This window comes from Myxocyprinus asiaticus, chromosome 3 (genome assembly GCF_019703515.2).
Source record: "Myxocyprinus asiaticus isolate MX2 ecotype Aquarium Trade chromosome 3, UBuf_Myxa_2, whole genome shotgun sequence".
Classification (NCBI taxonomy): domain Eukaryota; kingdom Metazoa; phylum Chordata; class Actinopteri; order Cypriniformes; family Catostomidae; genus Myxocyprinus; species Myxocyprinus asiaticus.
In genome coordinates, this window is record NC_059346.1 from 53,865,833 (window position 1) to 53,893,215 (window position 27,383).

Sequence of the window (27,383 nt, forward strand, 5' to 3'; positions counted from 1 at the left end):
ATAATTTAACAAATATATTTTACTCCCATCTACTGACGTACTTCAACTTGGGAATTAACATTACTTACGTCATATTTTTGGGTAAATATGGGTTCTTTTTTTCAGAGAAATTATGTAGGTTTTACATGAAGAATTGTGGGTTATAAGGGCCAATGAAGGATACGCCTGCATCTTCTGAATTACTATGAATGAAGGTCGTATTGAAGGCTTCATTGTAGAGCTGAAACGATTAGTCGACGACAACGTCGACAATAAAAAATTGTCTACAAATAAATCTGTTGTCATATGGTCCTTTGATCTCATTTAACGTAACATGAGACCACAGTTAAACTCTAATGATGATGTGCGAGAGCAGCACTGCAGTTCACACCTGAATGAGGTATGCAAAAAAATGTCAAACTCCCTGAAAGATATTAATGAAATAAGTGTCATGAGATATCTCACCGGTCTCTGTGACAGCTCTAAACTCTGTATACAGCAAACAAATATGTGTCCGTGGTCTGTGGTCAATGATGCTTTCTGCCTGTCAATCATTTTGCATGTTCTCATAGTATTGTAGTTGCAGCGAATTACTGAAGCTTAAAGCCATTTGTATGCCATGTTGTTCATAACAGTTGTCAGTTGAGGGCACTATTTTGCTACTGTTGTACCACTGTACCGTTTCTGCTCGATATCTGTCTCAATAAAACTCATTTGGTTTCTTTTGAGTGTGGGGTTTTGGAAAGAGGTGGCGTGGCTAATCCATCGGCTAAGTTTTTGGAAATTGTAGAACGGCTAAAATCACTTACAGCACCTTTAAGAGCTTGTGCAGGTTAAGAGTGATGCGTGCTGTCATAGCAACCATGATACATTCTGTTACTGTTTGTCCTACAAAGGCCGTCTCCTTTAAATAAGGCTAATCCTAGTTGAGGACGCTCTGTATACCAATGCCTACAAAGGACGCGTCCTTGCTAGGAACAGCCTTCAAAGCAAGACAGCTGCAGAGCGCTAGATGGTGCTATAGGAAGTGGAATCGAGCTTGAAATCATGATCGCCAAGGAGACTGCAGATGTCTAGATTTGTATTTATATTTTAAGAGTTATATTTTGGTCTGTTCTCACCCAGAACTGATTGGATTGCTTCAGAAGACATGGGTTAAATCACTGGAGTCTTACGGATTACTTTTATGCTGCCTTTATGTGCTTTTTGGAGCTTTTAAGTTCTGGTCACCATTCACTTGCATTGTATGGACCTACAGAGCTAAAATATTCTTCTGAAAACCTTTGTTTGTGTTCAGCAGAAGAAAGTTACATCTGGGAAGTCATGAGAATGAGTAAACGATGAGAGAATTTTTAATTTTTGGGTGAACTATCCCTTTAATTCTTAACAGTATATAGTTTTATCATTCAAACCCCAACAAACTTAATTTTGTGAAATGTTTTACTTGCTGTGTACCTGCACTATCTTTAAAATATATGATATTTGGTTTGATAGTTTGATATCTAATGCAATACAATTCATACACTTTTTTTTTTCTTCTGATTTTAGTGGCTTAGGTGTCCAAATACGTTTTGGGACCACTGTATTTAAATTTTTTGATTTTTTGATTAAAATAAATTACCCTAGCTACAGCAGATGGAGATGTAAACACATAACAAGAACCCATTCAAAGTTCGCGATGGGAGGAAGGTGCCTCTGGTTCAAAGCTACACACGTAACCGCCCTTCAAACACCACAGCAGAAGAAGAAGAAGAAGAAGAAGAAGAAGAAGAAAAAGAAACAGAAGCAGCAGCAGTTAATGAGTCGGCTCGCCTCCTGGCGGCAGACCGCGACAGCACTCGCTCGTGACACACACACACACACACACACACACACACACACACACACACAGGCGCTTGATGACAGACGGGGAGGGGGAAGCGGAGAGAAGTGTAAGCCCCGGATCCATCTTCAAGACAGAAAACAGGGAAAGAGAGACCACGTCCCACTTTTATTTCGTTTTTAGCGGCATCTTTCCCACTCACAGGCGTCAGGGAGCCCGAGGAGGGGGCTGTGACATTGACTGTAGGATGTCCCGACATGAAGGTACGTGCGAAAAAACAGCCGAGCGCCGCGTCGTTGGGCTTGAACGTTAGGCCAGTGCTGACCCGCGGGTTGCCATGTTCTCAGTTCAAATGCTTCGGGAAACACTCGTCATGGCGACCGCCATGAATTTAGCAGCATTTTATGAACTTATAAGGTGAGAATAGCGCACAGGGCGTTTTCTCGGAGCGGGGCCTGTGTGCGAGGCCTGCTGCGGCTTGGCGGGACTGAGTGCGACTGTGTTCCCGCAGGTAGACCGTGGAGAGGTCAGGGCTTCGGTTGGGCCTGCTTTAAGACACTTATTTCACAGTCTTTCTGGTTAAAGTAACCCTGCCCTGCTAGAATGACGGTTATAGGCCGGAACTCAGTCCAGTAACCGGTTATAAAGACACTGTGGCCGCTCCGGAGCGCATGTTAGTGTGTTTGTATATGTGCGAGTGTGTGTTGAGCCGTCTTGAGTCATGTCATGTTTCAGGCCAGCACATGTGAATGACTTGCACGTCTGGATTTAGCATTAGCGCGTATCAAGCCGTAGCAGTGATTGCTAACGGACCCTTTTCTCTTGTTTCTGGAAACACGTCTATATTTTTATATCTGGCCGCTCAGACTTTAAGTACATTACGTTTAGATATTAGCATGGACCAAAGAAGATATTCAGCATTCAAGTGTTGCCTAGTCTGGCTTTATCATGTGGCTCCAGACACATTTGTGCTGTTAAAAGCCGCTTTGGACGATTAAGTGCACTTAAAAGTCTGCAGAACCTCAGCGAGCACTCTCAAATCAAGTAATAATACTTTTGAAAACATTGCCACTGACATTTCATCGACATTGGGATTGGGATCTCTCACCAAAATGTATTCTTTAAGCACATGTAACTAACAAGTAGTGCAATAGTATTACCATGTTTTATTTTTTTTTGGACATATACCATGGTACTTGAAAAAGGCAATCATTCAGTGCCATAGTATATAACAAACCATCATGGCCGTAGCCAGTGGGGTGAAAGGTGGTAATGATTCAAGGGGCCCAAAGGTACAGGGGGACCCAAAACAAATTCTAAACTGTATTTAGGCCCATAGGTAAGGAGCCCAGAGCAATATACAGTCAGGGGGCCCAGAATACCTTGTTACGGTCTGTCAAACCACCATGGTATGCTATCTGATATCATTTTGTAAGGGGCAAATTTGTCTTGATCATGCTGTCTACAAGCTTGATGTGCAAACAGCTTGGCATGTCTTGTGTGGGTTTCCCTTTTGCTTTTCACCTCACAGTAAGTACTGTGGCGGTAACATGGTAATACAATAGTGAATACAATGTTCTACAAGGAATACCATGGTAGTAAAAGTCCAAAAATCCATCATATTCCCATGATACCATGTCCAAACAAATGCTAATACCATAGTACTTTTAGGTCATTTTTTAAATAAATATCTTCCATGTGTATACATAGAAAATGTTGTGCAAAGTGCACAAGCTGAATGGTGACATTGAAAGAAGCTAAAGTTGCATTAAAATTTTTTTTTTTTTTTACTTCAAAATTGCTTATTTAGGAATTTGTGATCTATATAGACTGAAGATGTGGTCACATTACCTTCGCGCTGCGTAATTCGGCAGGCATTTCAATGGGAATCCGCGCGATAAACTTCCGGTGGTGAAGAATTTCCCCTTGCGGTTCTTATGTGGAGTTGAAGTTTGGTGAACTTTGACAGGCGAATACTTGCCGTTGACCAATAGGAAGTGGCTTGGTTTGTGTGGGTGGAGCTTCCTACACAGCTACACTAAATATTCACAATGGACAAGGAAATCATTTTAGCGGTTCATTTCTTTTTAACTTCACTCTTCCAGAGTATAAAGTGCAGCATTAAAAAGAGGCCATCCCAGATATGTATGACTTTCTTTTTTTCTGCTGAACACAAACAAAGATTTTTAGAAGAATATTTCAGTTCTGTAGGTCCATACAATGCAAGTGAATGGTGACCAAAACTTTTTAAGATCTCAAAAGGGACATAAAGGCAGCATAAAAGTAATCCATAAGGCTCCAGTGATTTAATCCATGTCTTAACATGAGATATGATAGGTGTGGTTGAGAAACAGATTAATATATTTAACAGGGTTCCCACTAAAATTAATGGAAAATGAGAAAAACACCTAAAAAATCCTGAAAAATATTTATTTGTCCTTGAAAATATTTAAGTATAATAAAACTGTTTGACTAAAGTGCTGTGGAAAAGTATTTGCCCTGTGTTTTTTTCTTCTTCTGTGTTTGTGTATTTTTCATACTAAATTGTTTGATTTTCAAATGAGATATAAAACAAAGGCAACCCAAGTAGACACAAAATACAGTTTTCAAATATTTTTTTTTTATTGAAACAAAAAAGTTATCCAACACCTATATCACCCATGTGAAAAACGAACTGCCCCCTTAAACTTAATAGCTGGTTGTGACACCTTTAGCAGCAACAACTGCAACCAAACGCTTCCGATAACTGGAGATCAGTCATTCACAACGCTGTGGTGGAATTTTGGCCCACTCTTCTTTGCAGAACTGCTTTAGTTCAGCCACACTGGAGGGTTTTCGAGCATGAACTGCCTGTTTAAGTTCCTGCTACAGCATCTCATTCAGATTCAAGTCAGGACTTTGACTAGGCCACGGCAAAACTTGAATTTTGCTTCATTAGAGTCATTCAGAGGTGGAACTTACTCCTATGCTTTGGATCATTGTCTTTCTGCATAATCTAGTTGCGCTTGAGCTAGGGCTGGGCGATATGTTTTAAATTATATCTTGATATTTTTCAGCCTATTGACGATATTCGATATATATATATATCTCGATAATTATGTATTTGCTCTAAAATGGCTGTTTTTTTTTTATTTTATCCAAACAGCCATTGTAGCCAAGTAGATGAAATATTTTCAAGATATTAAATTTAAATATAATAATTCGTTTTTCATTAATTAAACACAAGGGAGAGTGAAATTGTATAATTTTCCATTGATATGCACTTTATATTTATATTTCATACACAATGATACATAGTAGCTTAATAAAAAGCATTATTTACCTTCAAATGTTTTTACTAATATGTTTTTGTGAATGAAAAATGGTGTGCAAAGCTACTTCACTGGAGACTTATATCTCTGCAGAACAAAAATGGGCTTTTCCCAACCAGCGGGCATTGTTAAACCATTGATATTTCCTACTTTCATTGGATAGTTTAGAAACGCCCATCCAGGTTTGAAAACACCCATTACTGTTCTGCAGAAGAGTTATTTTTGAATCCCCAGTTGAACATTGCATAATACTAAATTATTTCTGTGGGGCACGTCAGGTTGATTATTATAATATAATGCTGAATTATCATTATTATTCTGATTATTACATTTATGTTATACAAAAGTAATATATTTCTTTCCTGTTTACTTCACCTCCAGTTGGGGCTTTTATTTTGACACCGAAAGTGCTGTCGTATTTATTCAACTTCACAAGGAGCTTTTATTGTGACAGAAAAGGCAGTGTGTATTTAGTTTACAATGTTCTGCATTTCCTGAAATGCTGTAATCTCCTCCTTTTTTGTTATACGGTGCCGCGTTTGTAGATCTGTATAATAACTTGTAACTGTTACTAATGTTTGGAACTGCGCGAATGCTTGAACCTGCATTACTTTCTTAACTGATCTTAGAGCGCCACCATGCGCGTGCACAGATCAGCGCCTCACTGGTTTGTTCTGAATCACACACAGACCATGTTTATCTGTCTTTAAATCACAGCCTTTTGCAGATTAATAATCACATATGACCAACTTGCCATTTTGATGATATTTTGTTTAATTGTGCAGCTCTGAAGGATCGTGAAATGAGTGTACTGATGTGCTCTTTATGCAACTTATTGGCCAAATGAAAGCCCATTAAAATCATTGCGATATTCACAATATGGTCAGTTTAACATTGTCAGCAAAATTATCTTGATTATATTCAATATATTGCCCAGCCCTAGCTTGAGCTTCAACTCAAGGACTGATGACCGGACGTTCTCCTTTAGGATTTTCTGGTAGAGAGCAGAATTCATGTTTCCCTCAATTATTGCAAGTCGCCCTGCCGTGAAGCAACAAAGCATCCCCACACCATCACACTTCCACCACCATGCTTTACCGTAGGTATGATGTTCATTTTGTGGAATTCTGTGTTTGATTTACGCCAGATGTAACGGGACCCCTGTCTTCCAAACAGTTCCACTTTCGACTCTTCAGTCCACAGAACATTCTCCCAAATGGTTTGAGGATCATCAAGGTATGTTTTGGCAAAATTCAGACAAGCCGTAGCAGTGATTTTCACCTTGCCACGCTTCCATGGATGCCATTTTTGCCCAGTGTCTTTATGATAGTGGAGTCATGAACAACGACTTTATTGATGCGAGAGAGGCCTGCAGTTCCTTGGATGTTGTCCTTGGCTTTTTTGTGACTTCCTGGATGAGTCGTCGCTGTGCTCTTGGAGGAATTTTGGAAGGTCGGCCACTACTTGGAAGGTTCACTACTGTGTCAAGTTTTCTCCATTTGGAGATAATGGCTCTCATTGTGGTTCTTTTGAGTCCCAGAGCCTTTGAAATAGCTTTGTAACCCTTCCCAGACTGATGTATTTCAATCACCTTTTTCCTCCTCATTTCTGGAATTTCTTTTGACCTTGGCATAGTGTGCAACTGGGTGAGACCTTTTAGCCAAATTCATGCTGCTGAAAAAGTTCTGTTTAGGTGTTGATTTGACTGAACAGGGCTGGCAGTAATCAGGCCTGGGTGTGTCTAGTCCAGCTGAACCCCATTATTAATGCAGTTTCATAGATTTGGGGATTTAGTAACTAAGGGGGCAAATACTTATTCACAGAGGCCCAGTAGTATTGGATAACTTTTTTGCTTCAATAAATAACATCATTTAAAAACTGTATTTTGTGTTTACTCGGATTGCCTTTGTTTTATGTCAGATTTAGTTTTAATTTTTGAAACAATTTAGTATGAGAAATACACAAAAACAGAAGAAATCAGGATGGGGGCAAATACCAGGGGAGCACCGATCGATATCGGCCGACATTCATCTTAAATCCGTGGTCGGCCGATTGTGCTTCGATTTCGGGCCTATCTTTTTTGCAGCACGCAGGGAATCATACGTACACTGCTACTCTAATGAATGAGCGTTTTCTCAGCTCTTGATGCATGACTGAGTGGCCTTTGGAGGGTGAGTTGTTGGCGATTCTAAGCATTCACGAATTTAAACTTTCAGACATGATTTAATTCACATGAATATGCCATTTTGTTTTTAAAAATGATACACGTGTATGAATATTAGGTTGCCCATTTTCTGGAGTCATTATGATAGTTATTCTGACTTGTTGCACAGTGAGTAGGAAGAGGATAAAGAGGCTGCTAATGGGTATAAAAACTAATTAAACAACAAATAAACATGCAAATACAAATCTGAGTACACGTGATGTAACCCGAGTTGTGACAATCAAACGTTGTGTGGAGCGATAGACTGTTTGAGCGATCTTGAGCACTTTCAGCTTCACTCCCTTCAATATGCTCACTCGCAGTGTCAATCAAACATGCTGCTCACAGTATTTCATCAGTCACTCATCTCAGCACTATTCTGTGAGGATCCCAATTTAAATCAGATTAATGTTGGTCTCAAACACACCTATCATATCACTTCTGAAAACATGGATTTAACCACTGATGTCATATGGATTACTTTTATTTACTTGCATTGTATGGACCTACAGAGCTGATATATTCTTCTTAAAATCTTACGTATGACTTAAGTCACACATCTGGGAGTGAGTAAATGATGAGAGAATTTTCATTTTTGGGTGAACTATTCCATTAAGACAGCATGGTATTGAAATCTGTATAATGTGATGACCGAGGTTGTTCTCATTTAGGGTGTTGATAATATTATTGATATGTTCATTGCTTGCTTTTTATGGCTGTCTCTCAAAGCCTAGTGAGCTGCCTAGCTAGACAACATCTTTGTGCATCATATGTGCCCAAAAGCGCTGTCTAGGTAGGCTTCTAATTGGGTTTTAAGACATTTCAAATATGATTAGACAAGTTGATAATTGCTCAAACTAGTTTTGTTTTCCTGGCTGTTGTCTGCTTAACACGGATCAGAGAAGTTTCTGAAACATTTCCATTTATTTAACAATATGATAGGTTTGAGAAATAAGAATATAAATGGTCTTTTGTACTTGAATATGAGCTTCAGAATGTTTACATTCCCTTGTGGTGTGACTGAAAGCATGTTGCATCAGCAGTGTAAGAGACACCCATTGATCGTGCATTGAAACCAGGAAGTAATTGCTTTCACTTTATCAGTGACCAGCGGGATTTGGAGGTTGCATTTTTCCTTTTAACATTAAGTTTTAACTCCACTAATGGTTAGGTTTGGTGTTGGGTTGGGGTGTACAGTTTTTAAAATATACATTCCTTTTCACTGTATTACAGCCTGTACACATGAAAACAACTCTCTTCAAAACTAGGGTTGGGCGATATGGCCAAAAATATTATCACGATTAGTGGTTGACTGATTTATCAGCAGAGGCTGATAAATTGGCCGATATTCTGACTTTTTAAATTATCGGCATTGGCGCTGAAAATCACCTGCTTGCATGTGATGTGTCTGAGACGTGTTAACGTGCCATCGTGTTACTACAGTAATAGACCGGTGTGCAACAGTCTCATTTAAACGGTCTGCATATCGGAGCTGTGGCAGATGCGTTTGAGCTCATAATGTTGAAGTGCTTGTATGTTTCATTCTCCCTCTCTCTCCTCAACAGTTCCCTGTAACTTTTAACTGTCTTGTCTAATGATAAATAGGCAAATATCAATAAAACTAATATCATATACCATCTGCAAATATGCGCATATCTCGTTTAAACAGATGTAATAAACCAACCTCACACAACTTCAGCAGATCCAGCATCCTGTGGAACGCTCATTCATTTACCTCTAATGCAGGTATTCTAACAGTCTCTCCTCAACAGTTCCCTGTAACTTTCCTAATGATAAAAGGCATATATCAATAAAACTTGTATTATATACTATTTGCAAATATGTAGGTATCTTGTTTAAAAAGATGTCACGAACCTCATGAAAATCCTGCGTTTTCTTCCCGTCGAGTGCTCATCTAATATCTTCCTCTGAAGCACGTATTCTATCAGCCAGAATCAAAAACTTAAGGATCAGGATCAAAAGTTCCTCTCATTCACAAATCATGACGGTCCATCTGTAACAATCCAATTAGGCGATCCAGGCCATTTAAACTGTCAGGAGATTGAGGCTCGCGCTGGATCCGCATGAGCGCGTGAGTGCAATATCAAGGCTGCGTCCGAAACCAGGAAAATGCTGCCTCCAGAGGCTGTATATGGAAGTACGATGAAAATAAGGTGCTTCTCAAACTGTTTGAAATTCAGTTCCCTTAGGATTTCCATTCATTCAAAACGGCTGTCAGTTAACCCATTAACTGATTAGGCAGCAAGGTAGCAAGTCAGCTGCCTACATTTTCGGATGCAGCCTGAAGTAAAAGCACTTTACGTGTGCTATAAGTAAATGTCTTATTCACTATGCACTGTATGTACAATTTGTTTGATTCGATTTTTTTGTGAGTAAATGCGATTGCTAACGTGGACATGCCATCCGTGGTTGCTGGACTACTATGTGTACTGTTATTTCCTCCTTTCTAATATATTAACAGTTTCTTGAGTAATTGAGTAATTATTGTGCTAAATAAGAGTTGATTATTTTTCTAGCAATTTAATGTTTGTTATTTACTATATTAAATTGTGTGATATATCAGCATTGTATCGGCCTGTCGGCCACCCTGCTCTCTGGATATCGGCATCGGCCATTAAAAAACCCCATATCAGTCGACCACTAATCACAATACTTATTTTCATATCGTTCAATATCGATATTGATCACAATATACATTTCATACCATTAATGGGGAAGGAAATGCCTTCCACATGTTTGTTAGACCTCAAGAATAAATGTAAACATAACTTGTTTGTTAACAAATAAACTCCACAGGGTAAGCTACCTTTTAATTTGAAGTTCAAGAAGTATACTCAGTTTGGTATTTAATCTTACACAAGGTGTGTGACCACTTTTTGATGAAATTTCGCCAATTTAATCATCTTCAGCAGATGTTTGACTCCTGAATAACTTTCTTGTGACGCTCCACACTCCAGCTCATTAGGTGGCGGTAATGCACCATTAGCTGGATTGCCAACCACCAATAAACATCACAAGAGGAAAAAATACTTTCTTGCCTTTGTCATTAAAGGAACAACTTTCTTGGTATATATAGCACTTACAGTTGAGAAGGTTCGCGGTTCACCACCCTCTTTTAAAGCCAGCGTTTTGAACGTGACGTCTACTCAGCTCCCGAGGGATTATGGGATCGTAAAGTGTCCAGTTGATAGAGCACTTCAGAATCTCACTGGAAATAGTAGGTCATCCTGTTTACTGTTTTATGAATACTGAGGATTCGGATGTACTACTCCACTGACATACTGTTTTTGGCATAATAAATAGTAGGAAAGTGTGGATATTCCAACGTAGCTATAGGCTGAGACACATATGGCAGAAGTAGTAAGAGTAGTATGGGTAGTATGCCATTTCGAACTCTGCCATAGTCTGCATTAAGCGCTTCAGTAAGCGCTGTGTAAGCAAGCACCGCCCTCTAGCGGTCTAGATCGCATTATCCATTACGCCACTATAATACAGAATTTAAAAGGGAGATTTGTTCCTTTTGTATGTTGTTTTTTTTTTTTTTGGCTGGTCCAGCTAATAGGCATTTTCGAGTTAACTGACAGCCTAAGCCTGTTTCCAAAAGCTGATAGACTCTCTTATCTGGGACTTCCTTTTCTTCATCTGCTATAATAGGCATTCCAATTTCTCACATTCATTTTAAAACAAGTGGTCTGTCTCAGCTAAACACAGTCTTTGTTACAGTAGTTCATAAGATGCATTTGAGCTGATTTCATGATGGCATCCTGAACAGTTGTTGCCTGACAAATAATGCATGCAGACGAGACAACTGACAGCCTCTGCCAACATTGCCACACAACTTTATAGGAAAGCAGACGTGGATTGCACAGCTGCTCACCGGCAGGTGGTGTACTTTAAAAATATATAGCTATTGCAATCCGTAACTTACCTTTATCCGTAATGTTTTGTCCTGGGTATGCTTTTTCAATAAACAGAATTATTAATAATTCAAATCCAATTATGATTTTAGGTGATCCAGAAATGTTTGAGAGAGAACTGCGATGCTTTAGTTAATTGATTTTGTGTAAATACTTAGTGTCTTGTTCCGATATATATATATATATATATATATATATATATATATATATATATATATATATATATATATATATATATATATATATAAAAAATAGTTTTAAATATTTTTTTTTTTTTTTTTTTTTTTTTGTCAAAGCAAATAGGGATTTCCCTCCTTGATTTAGAAATAGTGGAATGTGTAGTTATGTGTGGTTTGTTTACAGGCTGTAAAAAGACCACAAAGATGATTTGGCAGAACTGGAAGGAAAAAGCTTGAAAAAGCTTACCAAACCTCAGTTTTTGAACCCAAAGATATGTAAAACCACAATATGAGATTAAACATAAAACGGAAAAAAATATGACAGTGAAAATCTATTAAATATTTAATCTAAGAAATTAAGATGCTGTCTGACTTAATTTCACAAAAGTACATTTCAATAGGCTATTTAAATCCATAAATTATTTGTGCTTCCCAGCAGTGTATGGCAGCAGTTTTGAAGTGTTTAAAGTATTCACTGGTTTATATGGGTCCATGCTTCATTAGCATGCATCCCAAATCACATACTAGCTGTTGTAGAGATAGTAGGGCCCTATGAAATCTGTTAATTTTTTTTCTCCAAATTCCATGTTTTCCATTTTAGTTTATTTGTGGAATTCTGTGTTTTAAGTTCAATTACATTTTATCATCAAAAAAACTAATCAAATTAATTCATAGAATTGAATTCTGTTTTCCAACATACCATTGCATTATTTTTATCAAATGAAGAGCTTCTATTCAGATCCTCACAGCACAATCCAAAACAACTTTTTTTTTCCTTGTCAAATACAGTGCTTCACAACAGAGCATGACGGTATTAAAGGGTCATTAAACTACATTTTCTGAAATGATACCAGATATGTATGTGTTATACATGATAGGAGACAATGTAAGCATCCATTAATTTTCATTTTAAAAGGAAATTGTTAAATACGGATTTTGTGCGCTACTTTTGTCTTAAGGGTTTAAAATCAACATCACACGATGTGACATTTCCATGTACTATTCATCAGTGTCTAATCATTATTCATGAGACTGCGTGGCCTTATCCTATAAGAAAGCGCGGTCTCATGATTATTCATTAAACCATGTGACCAGCAGTTCAAACTCCGAATTGCTTCAGTTGAGAGAGTTGATACAGGGACGCGTCACGACGGAGATATCCCGCGATGCTGACGGGGGGGACAGGACAGGCTTGTAATCAATGGCAAAAACCTTGTTCGCGCAACAAGCATTTATTAACCTGAGTGTTTTGAGATATGCAGTGAGGTGGAGATATACACACACACACACACACACACACACACACACACACACACACACACACACACACACACACACACATATATATATGTATATATATATATATATATATATATGGGTCAGAAGTTTACATACACTTTGTTAGTATTTGGTAGCATTGCCTTTTAAATTGTTTAACTTGGGTCAAACATTTTTGGTAGCCTTCCACAAGCTTCTCACAATAAGTTGCTGGAATTTTGGTCCATTCCTCCAGACAGAACTGGTGCAACTGAGTCAGGTTTATAGACCTCCTTGCTCGCACACGCTTTTTCAGTTCTGCCCACAAATTTTCTATCGGATTGAGGTCAGGGCTTTGTGATGGCCACTCCAATACCTTGACTTTGTTGTCCTTAAGCCATTTTGCCACAAATTTGGAGGTATGCCTGGGGTCATTGTCCATTTGGAAGACCCATTTGCGGCCGAGCTTTAACTTCCTGGCTGATGTCTTGAGATGCTGCTTCAATATATCTACATCATTTTCCTTCCTCATGATGCCATCTATTTTGTGAAGTGCACCAGTCCCTCCTGCAGCAAAGCACCCTCACAACATGATGCTGCCACCCCCATGCTTCACGGTTGGGATGGTGTTCTTCGGCTTGCAATCCTTACCCTTTTTCCTCCAAACATAACTATGGTCATTAAGGCCAAACAGATCAATTTTTGTTTTATCAAACCAGAGGAAATTTCTCCAAAAGTAAGATCTTTGTCCCCACAGCTTTCATGCGTCTTGGCATGCTCTCTACCAGTCTTTCACATTGCTGTTGGGTGAATTTATGCCACTCCTGGTGCAAAAATTCAAGCAGCTCGGCTTTGTTTGATAGCTTGTGGCCATCCATCTTCCTCTTGATCACATTCCAGAGGTGTTCAACAGCCGTGGCCCGTGCATTTTAAGTCTAGGCCTTCAGTGCGATTCATGCCATTTAAGAAAACACAGTTTCACAATGAATAAGACACCGTATGCCTATCACAGTGGTTCTCAAACGGTTGCCACTGCTGGAATTTACAGAGCTCCAGCATTTGTGAGTGAAAATTAGTGCGTGCGAATTTGGATAATTATTTGGCTGCACCGGTGCGAGTGACAGCTGATCTTACACCCAAAGTTATGAACTTATTATTGCAACCTACAATCAGAAGAAAAACTCCTTGATGCATCTTGCATCATATACCAAGTACTTTTAAAAGAGGCACATTAGTTAGTTTTGCATTCAAAGCGCTGTTTTCTCAGTCTCACACGGCTGCGAGCGCTCTCCTCTTCTCTCTTTCTCTCCTTCACGCACACGCATAGACCGAGAGATAGTGAAGATATACCACGTGAAGATGGTTTAAGCGGAGATTCTTGCTTGTAGGCCTGTCTGTCAAAATGACGGACAGTGTTTTGAATAATAAATTATTGATGGATGATGTCTTAACCTCGCGCTCAAACGCAAGTTTCTGAGAAAATAGCGAGTCAAATAAAAATGTATGAATCCATAAAGTGCGCGACACCAGTAAAAAGCATGTCAGCGTCCTCTTCTTACTCAACGTGATAAGCAAAATCTCAAACATAAAAAATAACCATGAAATATCACTCTAACAATAAGAGCCTCTTTGCACAACTGCGAGAGGGTGACAGCGCACCGAACTTAAAGTATTGTGCTTCTAACGGAGGTGCGCATTGTAACATTATAACCACAAACTGCCAGACTGCAAAAACCTATTAAAACTGCATATCCTGTTGAAATGTTCACACTTTATAAAGAGACTACCAAGCAGCTGCATGGCATCGCATTTATGCAAATTCCAGGTCAATGCACATTCCAAAAAATAAACAAACATTGTTTTATAATCATCATATTATTTGTATCCGTCATTATTCTTTAGCATTTTTTTTTCCTAATTAAAAATGTTTGCGTAGAGACCTGATTTGTCCTTACAACCTAAATAACCTTTTTCAAATATTCCATGAAATTTGTGTAGTGCATTTTTTTTAAATATTTTTTCACAGATATAATTTACCATGTTTTCAAATCCATTTTTATTTTTTGATTTGTGTTTCAGAGGCAGCATAAGTTTTAATACAGTTTATTTCACATTTATGAGGATGTACGCATCATTGTATTTTGAGGAGAAAAAATGGTGTGCTTTGGAAATTTTATATTTACAAAGATGTGCCTTGGTACAAAAAAGTTTGAAAACCACTGGCCTATCATACATTACGTGGCAGTCAACTAATAATACCAACTGAAATTTTAAAAACACGTCCACGCACGAAAGCCAGAACCAAGGAGGTCTAATACCAAAAAAAAGCTCTCTAATAATATTTGCGATTTTAAATTTTGCTTGCAATACATTTTGTTTCGTCAGGGTACACGGTTACTTTTCAAAACTTGATCCGACACTGAATGCTCAAGCAGCCTAATTTACACTTATAAAACTCCTGATGTTGCTATAACAATGCAAAAAGCACTTACCAATTTGCTTGAAGTGAAAATCAGTCCTCCTTTCTGTTTAATTAATCAATCAATTTCACGATCATGCAGAACATCTGAGGTTTTTAAATCCATAAGGATCTCTTTCTCAGTGGTGATGTGGCAGTGACAGCTGACTCGTCAGCAAGAGCTCGCGCACTTTGCTGTCAAATTATGTACATCACTTAAAGTACTTTTTGCGTCACTCACTGCCAGCTAGAAGGCCTGGACTGGGACATATCCTAAAGACCACACCCACCAAGAACAAATAAATCAATCTGATTGGCTGATGAATCTGACAGTCTGACTATAGATGCCTATTCACTGCAGTGTTGAGGGATTCTGTAGAAATTTTGAAGGCCTGACGGGGTTGAGCTCAAACTCAGGTACTGTTTCGGCTAACGAGCTTGGCTTCAGGCATGCGATTTGTGAAACAGTTGTCACACTTTGCTTGTAAGCATCGAGGAATAAATTCTGATTGGATAAACTTTTTGTTTTTTGCTATTTGTTTGTAGATGAATTAGCAGTGGAAAGTGATTGAAAATACATAGGCAAAAGGGTCAATGAGAATGAAAGGATGAAAAATATTTATTTATTTGGCATGCTATGCCAACAGAGAAGTCTTTGCTGGCCCTGAGAAATTGCCACTGGTTTTCAATGGAGTTCAGGTCTGGAGATTGGGCTGGCCATGACAGGGTCTTGATCCGGTGGTCCTCCATCCACACCTTGATTGACTTGGGTGTGTGGCATGGAGCATTGTCCTGCTGGAAAAACCAATCCTCAGAGTTGGAGAACATTGTCAGAGCAGAAGGAAGCAAGTTTTGTTCCAGGATAAACTTGTACGTGGCTTGATTCATGAGTCCTTCGCAAAGACGAATCTGCCCGATTCCAGCCTTGCTAATCATCACCGATCTTCCCCCAGATCATCACCGATCATCACCGGTGATGATCTGGGGGTGCTTCAGCAAGGCGGGAGTCGGGCAGATTCGTCTTTGTGAAGTACGCATGACTCAAGCCACGTACCAGGTAAATCCAGAGAAACTGATAATTTGCAGTGTCTCTTAATTTAATCCAAAGCTCTCTCTGTGTGTGTGTGTGTGTGTGTGTGTGTGTGTGTGTGTGTGTGTGTGTGTGTGTGTGTGTGTGTGTATATATATATATATATAATATGGAGGTTGGGGGTGTCGGTGAAGTAGCCTATACATGCATGTGAATGATTTGGTAAATTTCAGTGTTAGGTGAACAAGCATTTATTTCGGCTGATCGTGTCAGTGATAAGAGCAGCACAGGTATAGGTGGACATGTGCATTCCACAGCTTCTGTGTTTGACAGACACTGTGCATCTGTGCATCTCTGACGGGCTACGGGAAACAAGCTCTAGTACGCATATCCAAACCTGGGGGAAGGTATCCTTACTGTTGCAGTATATGGTGCAAAACAGATTTTCTAACTGTATTTGTTGCTTTATATACTCCAAAGAATTCGTTGATACAGAACATGACTTTAAAACTTCTAAAATTTCCACAATGTTTGGGTATTAGTAACGCATAAACTTGCTTTATGATGTCTATTTGAATATCTGTTATGTTCTTTACCATCAGTTGTTGATAAAAATAAAAAAAAGGACATTAATATCAAAGAAACAGTGCACCGACTCGCTCGTCTATGGCTTCTTATTTCTAAAACTGTCCCTTTCCTTCGCGTCCTTTTAGCTCCTCTTAGGATACGAGGAAAAGATGCAAGTGAAGGAAAGAGGATGGAGAAATCTAAGTGAAATGTATTTGTAAAATGAAATGTCCCGCTTATCATTTCAGAGCATCGCCTTTGCGCAGCTGCATTACCTCAGAGCGTTTGGCATTATGTTTATCAAATTTCATTAATTGATATATTAAGAATAAATCCTAATAATTCAAGTTGCACTGTCGACGTATGTGACAATTACAGTTTGTTAAAACAGTGGTGAAACATGAATTAAAACTATTGTGTCAGATGTGAAGGGGGAGAAGAATTTATGCGTGCATCAGGTGTGATTGACACAAGATTTCCCACATAGAATCAACCTGCGCATCCTCACTCAAGCATCCTCCGCTTCCTCTGTCCTCCTTTCAGTTGTTTGTCATATAAACATGCTCTAGATTGATGTGTTTTTGGCATGTTGTGCTGTGTTTTTCAACTGTTCAGGGCTCGAAATTAACTTTTTTACTTAGTAGCACTGGTGCTCCCAACTTCAAAAAGTTAGAAGCACCAGCAAAAATTTAGGAGCACCCACTGAAAATTAAGGAGCACCACAACTACAATTTATATAATGCTATGTATTTAAAAAAACATCCTCACCATCAGCATTGACGTGTTCCACCTCAACATGTCCGACGAGGATGTTTGTTGTAGTGATGGGTCGTTCATGAACAATTCGTTCATTTTGAACGAATCTTTTATGTGACTCAGAAGAGCAAGTAGTCTCAGAGAGTGATTCGTTCATTTTGTGTTGACTGCGCATGTGCATTGCGCAACCTTCGTTTGTTTGTTACGTGAAAACCGCATAGAAATTATTAGTTCACCTTTCAACTCTTTTGGTCCGAGTCGTTCGTTCTATTGTCACGTGACAGCCGTATACGCTATGCATTGCTCACACAGGAAACAGAAATGATTAGTTCACCTCTCGAGTCTTCTGGTCCGAGTCGTTCGTTCTTCTGTCACGTGACAAAAGAACGAACGACTCGGACCAGAAGATTCAATCCAGAGGTGAACTAATCATTTGTTTCTCATAATTTGTCCTTGGCTGCATTATAAATTTTTCCTTATTGGGACTATAATCAAAGTTTGCGTAATTAGACGTGTTGGGGGGGGGTGGGTTTGGCTATTGAAAATGTAACATTAATTTAATTCTGCTCAAATGAACGACATGAACTAAATGACTTGAAAAAAGATTTGTTCATTTTGCTGAACGAGACTCAAAGATTCAAGTCAGTAAAATGATCCGATCTTCCCATCACTAGTTTGTGGGCTGTCCATCAAGCAGGGTGCGGACATACACTACCACACACTCCTTGACAGACAGGTCGGTGTCTCCATCAATGATGAATGAGATGTACTGAGCTGATGATACTTTAACTGCTGTGTTCTCGCAGATGGTATCTGCGATCATGTCGATGATGTTGGCACATGACTTGTCATTTGCGTACGTCATGTTGATCTCAACGCCGTTAATTTTCATGAGCTGCAACATGGGTTTAAATTTAGTGAAGGCGAGCTCTTCTTTGGCGATGGTGTAGACGGTGTTAAATTTCATGTTCAGCTCTGCCAATTGAACGGAACGTCCGGCAGCATCCTGACGATTAAAAGCTTCAACAATTGAACCTGATCCTGAATTCTTTGCCACATACTTGTCCCGGCATTTCTTGTGCTTGGCGCTCTCCCTGTGTTTAATCAAGCTCACGCGCTTAAAATGTGTGGATTCAGTGACGAACGCAGTGTTACCTTCAACCTCTGTCCCACAGGCTTTACAGTGAAAGCAGTGCATTAAGCCATTTTCATAGCGGAGCCACTCGAAGTCTTTCAGCCACTCTCTCCGAAAACTGCAAGCCTTCTTTCCCACTGGTGGATCCACATTCACCACATGATCGCCATCACCAACTCCAGGAGTTACATTATCTGTAACTTTAGGTGGCTTACAAAAGAAATCGCTCAGTGTTCTTTTCATCTTCTCTCTTCAGCTCTTTACGTTTCGCACGCTAGTTAGCTCCCTGTCACGTGACAACGGTGCGCGGTGAAAGGGAGTGATTGACGGCTAATATTAACCAACCTAAAATCTGCATTAAAGTTAAGAATGTAAAGTTGAAGTTTAATAGGTTATGTAACGTTGAATAGAACGGTGGACCGGTCACTGTATCAGCTCACAGCAGGCACATAGTGCAGTAATTAGCGAACGTTTTGTAGAGAAATGATAACAGGTTGTACCACAACAATTATTTGCACTCGCACAAATGCTCCCAAATAGATTTTGAGGTCGCACAGATTAAATTTCGGGAGCATATGCGACCAAAATTGTCTCAATTTCGAGCCTTGACTGTTAAAAATGCTTCTCGAGACACCTGCGTTCTGCCATATGTTCATTGTGTTGCATCTTGCTTTTTTAGTGCAAGAATGCGTTTGGTCTGAACTGTAGGGTCAGAAATTGCAAAACCACCAGTTTTTTTTTTAACCACGACGGCCATCTTTGTGTTATGGCACATGACAAATTTAGGTTATACAGCTGTTTACGGAAACCTTAATGTCTCGGTTCAGGATGGTCCTATCTCCTTGGAACAAAAACGTATCTCTAGAGCACATTACACAGTACATGTACATATATAAATGTTTTGCACATTCTTGTTCCTTAGACTTAGAACTTAAGTCCTAATGTAATGCTCAAGATTGCTCAAAGATCCACTTTTAGGGTCAGTTTATAATGGGAAGGGTTCGAGTCTGTCTTAATTTTTTTTAGGGGCTACCTAGGTAAGCTTAGTGTGCATGGAGTAGTGTTGGGTTCGAGTCCACCTTAGTCGAGTCTGAGTCAAGTCCGAGTCTTTAAACAATCGAGTTCAAGTTAAGCCAGAGTCCAAAAGGGGCCGAGTCGGATTCGAGATCGAGTCATAACAGGTCGAGTCCGAGTTGAGTCCGAGTCCGAATTAATCTGTCCATGAATCTGAATTCAAATTGTAACCGTGAACTCAACATCAATATTTTAAGCTTATTTTAACTTTCACAACTAAGAAAAAACAACTGTCAATATAAATGTAAAAAAACACCTCTATATTTTAACATTAGATTCCTGCTGAACAGACTTCAAAGTGGTTTCAGAATGAAAGCATATGCTTTAGATGTATGAAGACAAAACTGTCCTTCAGCACACTTCCTGTTGCGTTCTGTTGACATTTCAGTTATTTGTTGCTTTTTCCCCTCCACTCAAACATAGACTAAAGAAAGTGAAAGCTACGTTAATCATTACAAGCAGAGTTGTTATTGTTTCAAATTTTTTTTTATTTTTTATTTCTACTTCATTTTCAATTTGTCTTTTCAGTTTAGTTTACTTTTATCTAAAATGATCCCTATCTAAAGAAATAATATATACTGAGATTTCTTTTTTGTCTCTATCTGCCGACTGGTTTGGGAAAATAATGAGTCAACACAGTAGTAATTGGCACTTGCTGAGAAGTTACATCTCACGACTTGACTGCAAATGCTACATCCTAAAACACTGGTAAAGCCCACTGCTAATATTAGAGCCATTTAACCACGGACATTGTAAATATGCAGAAAACGTGGGGCAGTTCTACGCACTGCTTGTGCACCTAAAACCCTGATGCATCCATGTGGTGTTTAAAAAAAATAAAAAAATAAGAGGTATCATAAAATGTATTTAGTACTACCTTGAAGAAGCTATTTGACAGATACTCACATACTGTATATTCCACAAGACAAAATGGTAACAGAATTTAAACAAATGATCCAGTTCAAAAGTTTACATTCCCTTGGTTCTAAAAGGATTAGTTCACCCAAAAATGAAAATTCAGTCATTGTTTACTCACCCCTGTGTTATAACACCATATGATTTTCATTCTTTTTCTTAACATAAAGGGAGAAATTGTGAAAAAAAAAAAAATAATTTGTGCTCCGTGATGTCACACAATGGCAGTTTATGGTGATCACTTCAAGCTTCAAAAGGACGCAAAAGTATAGTTCAGAAGTCTAACAAATTATTGTATGCTACATGTCTTGTTCTGAAGAAATACGTTAAGGTTTGGTGAGATACAGTTGTGCTCAAAAGTTTGCATACCCTGGCAGAAATTGTGAAATTTTGGCATTGATTTTGAAAATGACTGATCATGCAAAATAAATGTATTTTATTTAAGGATAGTGATTATATGAAGCCATTTATTATCACATAGTTGTTTGGCTCCTTTTTAAATCATAATGATAATAGAAATCACCCAAATGGCCCTGATCAAAAGTTTACACACCCTTGAATGTTTGGCCTTGTTACAGACACACAAGGTGACACACACAGGTTTAAATGGCAATTAAAGGTTAATTTCCCACACCTGTGACTTTTTAAATTGCAATTAGTGTCTGTGTATAAATAGTCAATGAGTTTGTTAGCTCTCACGTGGATGCACTGAGCAGGCTAGATACTGAGCCATGGGGGGCAGAAAAGAACTGTCAAAAGACCTGCGTAACAAGGTAATGGAACTTTATAAAGATGGAAAAGGATCTTTTTTCCAAGCCACTTCGGGGATCTTTTGATACCAAGCCAAGGTCAGGTAGACCAAGAAAGATTTCAGCCACAACTGCCAGAAGAATTGTTTGGGATACAAAGAAAAACCCACAGGTAACCTCAGGAGAAATACAGGCTGCTCTGGAAAAAGACAGTGTGGTTGTTTCAAGGAGCACAATACGACGATACTTGAACAAAAATGAGCTGCATGGTCGAGTTACTAGAAAGAAGCCTTTACTGCGCCAATGCCACAAAAAAGCCCAGTTACAATATGCCAGACAACACCTTGACACGCCTCACAGCTTTTGGCACACTGTAATTTGGACTGACGAGACCAAAATAGAGCTTTATGGTCACAACTATAAGTGCTATGTTTGGAGAGGGGTCAACAAGGCCTATAGTGAAAAGAATACCATCCCCACTGTGAAGCATGGTGGTGGCTCACTGATGTTTTGGGGGTGTGTGAGCTCTAAAGGCACGGGGAATCTTGTGAAAATTGATGGCAAGATGAATGCAGCATGTTATCAGAAAATACTGCCAGACAATTTGCATTTTTCTGCATTAAAGCTGCGCATGGGACGCTCTTGGACTTTCCAGCACGACAATGACCCTAAGCACAAGGCCAAGTTGACCCTCCAGTGGTTACAGTAGAAAAAGGTGAAGGTTCTGGTGTGGCCATCACAGTCTCCTGACCTTAATATCATCGAGCCACTCTGGGGAGATCTCAAACATGCGGTTCATGCAAGATGACCAAAGACTTTGCATGACCTGGAGGCATTTTGCCAAGATGAATGGGTAGCTATACCACCTGCAAGAATTTGAGGCCTCATAGACAACTATTACAAAAGACTGCACGCTGTCATTGATGCTAAAGGGGGCAATACACTGTATTAAGAACTAAGGGTATGCAGACTTTTGAGCACAACTGTATAATATATATATATATATATATTTATATATATATATATATATATATATATATATATATATATATATATATATATATATATATATATATATATATATATATATATCGCAATATCCAATTACATCGGCAACCGGCTGAGGGATCGGTGAATATTCTTGCTTTAGTGATTTTGCATTGAAAATGTAATTAATTTATTAAAAAAATTAAAAACTTAAATCAAATACATTTCTAAATTCAAATTGCACTCCAAACGAAACGAAAAAGCAATTAAAATAATGAAGTGATCAAAAAAATTATATATATATATGTACAGTGTGTGTGTGTGTGTGTGTGTGTGTGTGTATATATATATATATATGTAACCTTAGTATTTCTCTGTAATGTAGAACAGTGTTAGCAGTGCTACTTATTCTTTCTCAGCCCTGGAACTCAAACCATTTTCTTATTGTCAACTTAAGAAGTTGTAAAATTGGCTATTACTTTACACAGTAAAGGTAAGCAATTTTATCACACTAAAATCATGTTAACATATTGTTTATGTCTTGTGGCTATACTTTTGAAACAGTAATTTAATGTTCACAAATTGGCCCCATTTTCATTGTGACTCGCTGTAACCTCGATTTTTGCTTTTTTTTTTTTTTTTTTTTTTTTAAAGGAGGCATGAGTCAATTTATTTTTGTGGTAATCAACATTATGCCACAAATGCTGTCCATTGAGCTTAACTTGGATTGAACCCGGAATATTCCTCTAAGTGCTTGTACTATGTAAAAAGTGCAGTGTAGCTGTCTGAATGTGACATTGTCTGATTTATCTCTGTGCTCATGGAAAAAAAATGAACATTCAGAAAACACCCCGCTTACATTTTCACGTGTTGCATGAAGACATGGATCGGCTTCTTTCAGCTCGTTGTTGAAAGCACATTTTTGCATTATTATGGGCATTTGCGCTGACAGACAGGATGACATAGAGCGCATGACGTCATTGCCACGGTAACCAGACACATTTGTGTTGCTGAAGACTAGAATGAATGTATCGTCAAATCAATGTGTGATGCAACAAAATTTATTTTCTTCTCTGCAAACGATATCAAAGACAATAGCGAGAAGGACAATGAGGAGATTTAACCAAAAGACCCTACCAAAAGTTGACAGTTTAAGTTGACGACACTGTGTGGACCACAAGAGACTACAGATGCCTACATGTGTGGATAATTACACCTAAAAAGACTTAGACCAATATTAATAATATTTATATGTTGTTTCAGTAAACTGTGAGAGACATGATGTGGGTGACTTAACTTAATGAAGTTCGTAACCATGATGAAACCGCGATGCGAGCAACATCTTAACTACACAAAGGCCATGTGCGATTTTACCAGTTGTCAGGTCCTGTGCCGTGCGAAACTGCCTTGTAGTTTCTAGTACATTGGCTTCATACCTGTCTTTGTGTTCGTTGTGCCAGCCACCTCGGTAATCGATGTTATACAGCAGTCTCCGTAGTGACATTGTAACATATTAGTTGACTGAGTGTGCTGCTCTGCAGGTGTGTTTGCTCAACATGGTGAAACAAACACTTGCTACATCTACGACATCAGGGGGTGCTACAACTGCTTGCAGACAGAGTGTCCATTTATTCTGTTTCATTATTTGTATTTATTTTGTTCATTGCATCACAAATCAAATGCCATGGACTCGGTTGGACTCAGAAAAAAATCCAGAGTCCCAAAGGCTCGAGTCAGAGTCAAGTCTGACTAAGAATGCATCCGAGTCCATGACAAGTCCAAGTCCATTAAAATTGGACTCGTGACTCGGACTCGAGTCCAAACTCGAGTACCCCAACTCTAGCATGCAGAACGTAACAGGTTTGAGACTTCTCTTATTTGTTTTTTTATGGGGGCAAGAATAAAGCGAAACTCTGCAGATTTGAAGAACCCTGCGATAGATCATGCTTCGCAGTTGCCAATATCAATAGTAACATTTTAGACCTCATTGACAAGCATAAGATATTGTATGTCAATCATTAACATAATTACTGTAAAATACTGTTCATTTTTATTTGTTTGTTTGTTGGACTTTTCCCCAGATTTCTACTAGCACTAGTTCTGTAACCAGTGGAATCTCAAACACAGAAGCTACTATAGAGGACTTATTTCTGTGAAAATTTCAGGTTCCTATCTGGTCCCCCACCAGAGATATTCAACCTGAAAGTGAGGAGAATTTAAAAAAATTGCACTATCGCCCCCATAAAAAAAAAAAGTCTCAAACCTGAAATGTTCTGCATGCACACTATACTTACCTAGGTACCCCCTAAAAAAATTAAGACTGAGACTCGAACCCTTCCCATTATACATTGACCCTAAAAGTGGAACTTTGAGCAATCATGAGCATTACATTAGAGGTTGACCGATATATCGTTTTTGCCGATTAATCGGCACCGTTAACAGATTTCTGGAACTATCGGTTATCTGGAAAAATCCACACCGATAGTTTTTGTCAGTGCTGGAGCAGCTGGTAAGGGTCCGCTGTCGTTATACAGTATGAGAGCAGCCTCTAGAGGTGAAAAAACTATCAAATCACTGATGCCTTGTGGTGTTTGTTTTAACACGTGAGACTACACTCTGCATGGAGCGGAACACTTCAGATACGGATTTAAAACATCAACAACGAAAAGGTATGTATACAGGACATGTTGTCATATTATAAAATAATTCATTTGTTGACTAGAGGCTGCATTAGTAGAGAGCAGTAGTAAGTTTGCTGACAAGGCTGAGAGGACACTAACATCAAAGCTAACCTCAAGCGGTTAGAACAATGTGACAAAATTACACACAAGTCCTACCCAAATGTTTAAATGTCATGATTGTTACCATCTATTTGCATTAATTTATATCCAGCTGGCCACGTTTATGCATTCGTTAGCCAGCTAAGTTGCATATTTAAAGCTAGTGCGAAAGCAAATTAATATCTTCATGCAGCCGAGAGAAAACGTATAAACAAATCAGAAACGCATTTTTTTTTATCCTCACTGTAGGGCTGCATCTAACGATTATTCTGATAATCGACTAATCTAATGATGATTTGACTATTTGGGCGATTTATTGCAACGATTAATCATTAGCTCTAAACCGACTATTCAGCTTGTGCCCTGACTTAAAAGGTTGTATTAAACGTGCTTGTTAACAATAAAGAGGACAAAATCATCTTTTAATAATACCTCTAAATGACATTCACTGAATTAATGGAAAAAAATACTTTTTATTATGTTTAATTCAGTACAAATTTCACTACAAAACAATCCTATTGTTATCAAGTGTTTTTGTCTTTTTTTCCGTTTAAAATTGTCTAAAAATCCTTAAAACAAGATACATTTACTTGAGAAGTAACATATAAGATATTTAGACTTGCTTTAAGAGAATGTATCTTAAATGTAAGTGTATTTTGTATATAAATATATTTTTTCACTTGGTTATACTTCTTCGAGTGCAGTAAAGACAAAATACACTTATATTCAAGATCTATTCTCTAAAAGCAAGTCTAAATATCTTATATGCTGCTTCTCAGGTAAATGCATCTTTTTTTAAAGGATTTTTAGATATTTTAAAATATTTTCATTTTTAATATTATATTCAACATTCTCAGATAAAATATAAAAAAATTATTCTGCAGTATAGCTGCTAAAGTAAATGTACGTTGTTTTAAATGAGTTTTAGATATTTATATTGAAAAACAAACACTAATCAAAAACGTATGTTGTTGCAGTGTATAATGGGTTGAAGACTACCCTCTCTCACCTTACTGTTCACTTCAATCCATATTTTTTTTTTTCTTTTTTTGGGGGGGGATTTTTCCCCTTTTTCTCTCAATTTGGAATGCCCAATTCCCAATGCGCTCTAAGTCCTCGTGGTTGCATAGTGATTCGCCTCAGTTCGGGTGGCGGAGGACGAATCCCAGTTGCCTCCGCGTCTGAGACAGTCAACCCGCGCATCTTATCACGTGGCTTGTTGAGCGCGTTGCCACGGAGACATAGCGCGTGTGGAGGCTTCATGCCATCCACCGCGGCGACCACGCTCAATTCACCACGCGCCCCACCGAGAACAAACCACATTATAGCGACCATGGGGAGGTTACCCCATGTGACTCTACCCTCCCTAGCAACCGGGCCAATTTGGTTGCTTATGAGACCTGGCTGGAGTCACTCAGCACGCCCTGGGATTCGAACTAGCGAACTAGCGAACTCCAGGGGTGATAGCCAGCGTATTTCACCACTGAGCTACCCAGGCCCCACTTCAATCCATCATTAACTTAAAAAAACTTAAAAAAACAAACTCTCTCTTATTAATAAAGCTGTGTATTGCCAGTTTTCTTCACGATAAGAAATGCACAGTGACATATATTATGATTCAATAAGTTGCCATCGCGTTATAATCTAGCTGCATTAAGCGTGTGCGCTCGAGGGATGAACGTCCCCACAACAGAGTGTGCATCAGCTGAGTGCAGTTTCAGTCTCTTCCCCCTTAGATTGGGACACTTCGCGCAACTCATAGAAGAGGCGCTGACCGCACAGAGAAATGCCAGTTTCCTTATTATTTTAACTTTAATAAAGCTATAACGCATTAAATAGAACTGCATTAATGATGTAACGCCAGGGTGTTTCCTTTAAAGACGCTCGACACGCAAGTTTTGCTTAAGCTGAGTGTCAGCTCCGGCTCTGCTTATTCCACAACAAGAGTGCTTCTGTATTTACTTATTTGGTATTTTAGCATTATAATTCCAAAACAGCGCTCCTGCACGAGACACTGAATAAACAAAAACAAAGGGAAACAAAGACGTTCGTCTAGCGTGCGTTTACATAGAAAAGTAAATGGCGGTGTGAACAGCCCCTTACAGTTGGTGGAGGTCTTTGGCCTTTGCATCTTGCTCTCTTATAAGCATTTCTCAGATTAAGCAATGAGTTGTTTAAATGCTTTGTCAGGAAAGATGTTGAACTTGGAAATGTGTCTCGATCCTCACGTTCGGTTCCAGTCT

General features: G+C 38.7%; 1 protein-coding gene across 4 annotated transcripts in view; it reads left to right on the top strand.

Moving 5' to 3' along the window:
• The first annotated feature begins 1,849 nt into the window (after window positions 1-1,849).
• LOC127430774 (E3 ubiquitin-protein ligase KCMF1-like) overlaps window positions 1,850-27,383 on the top strand; it is a 52,824-nt gene continuing 27,290 nt past the window's right edge. For all 4 annotated transcript variants that reach the window (XR_007895492.1, XR_007895490.1, XR_007895491.1 and 1 more), the window contains exon 1: window positions 1,850-2,064. Coding sequence is in view for 1 of the 4 variants with exons in the window: in XM_051680830.1 (XP_051536790.1) it covers window positions 1,878-2,064 (187 nt within the window). In the remaining 3 variants the exon portion in view is untranslated. The remainder of the gene's footprint in view (window positions 2,065-27,383) is intronic.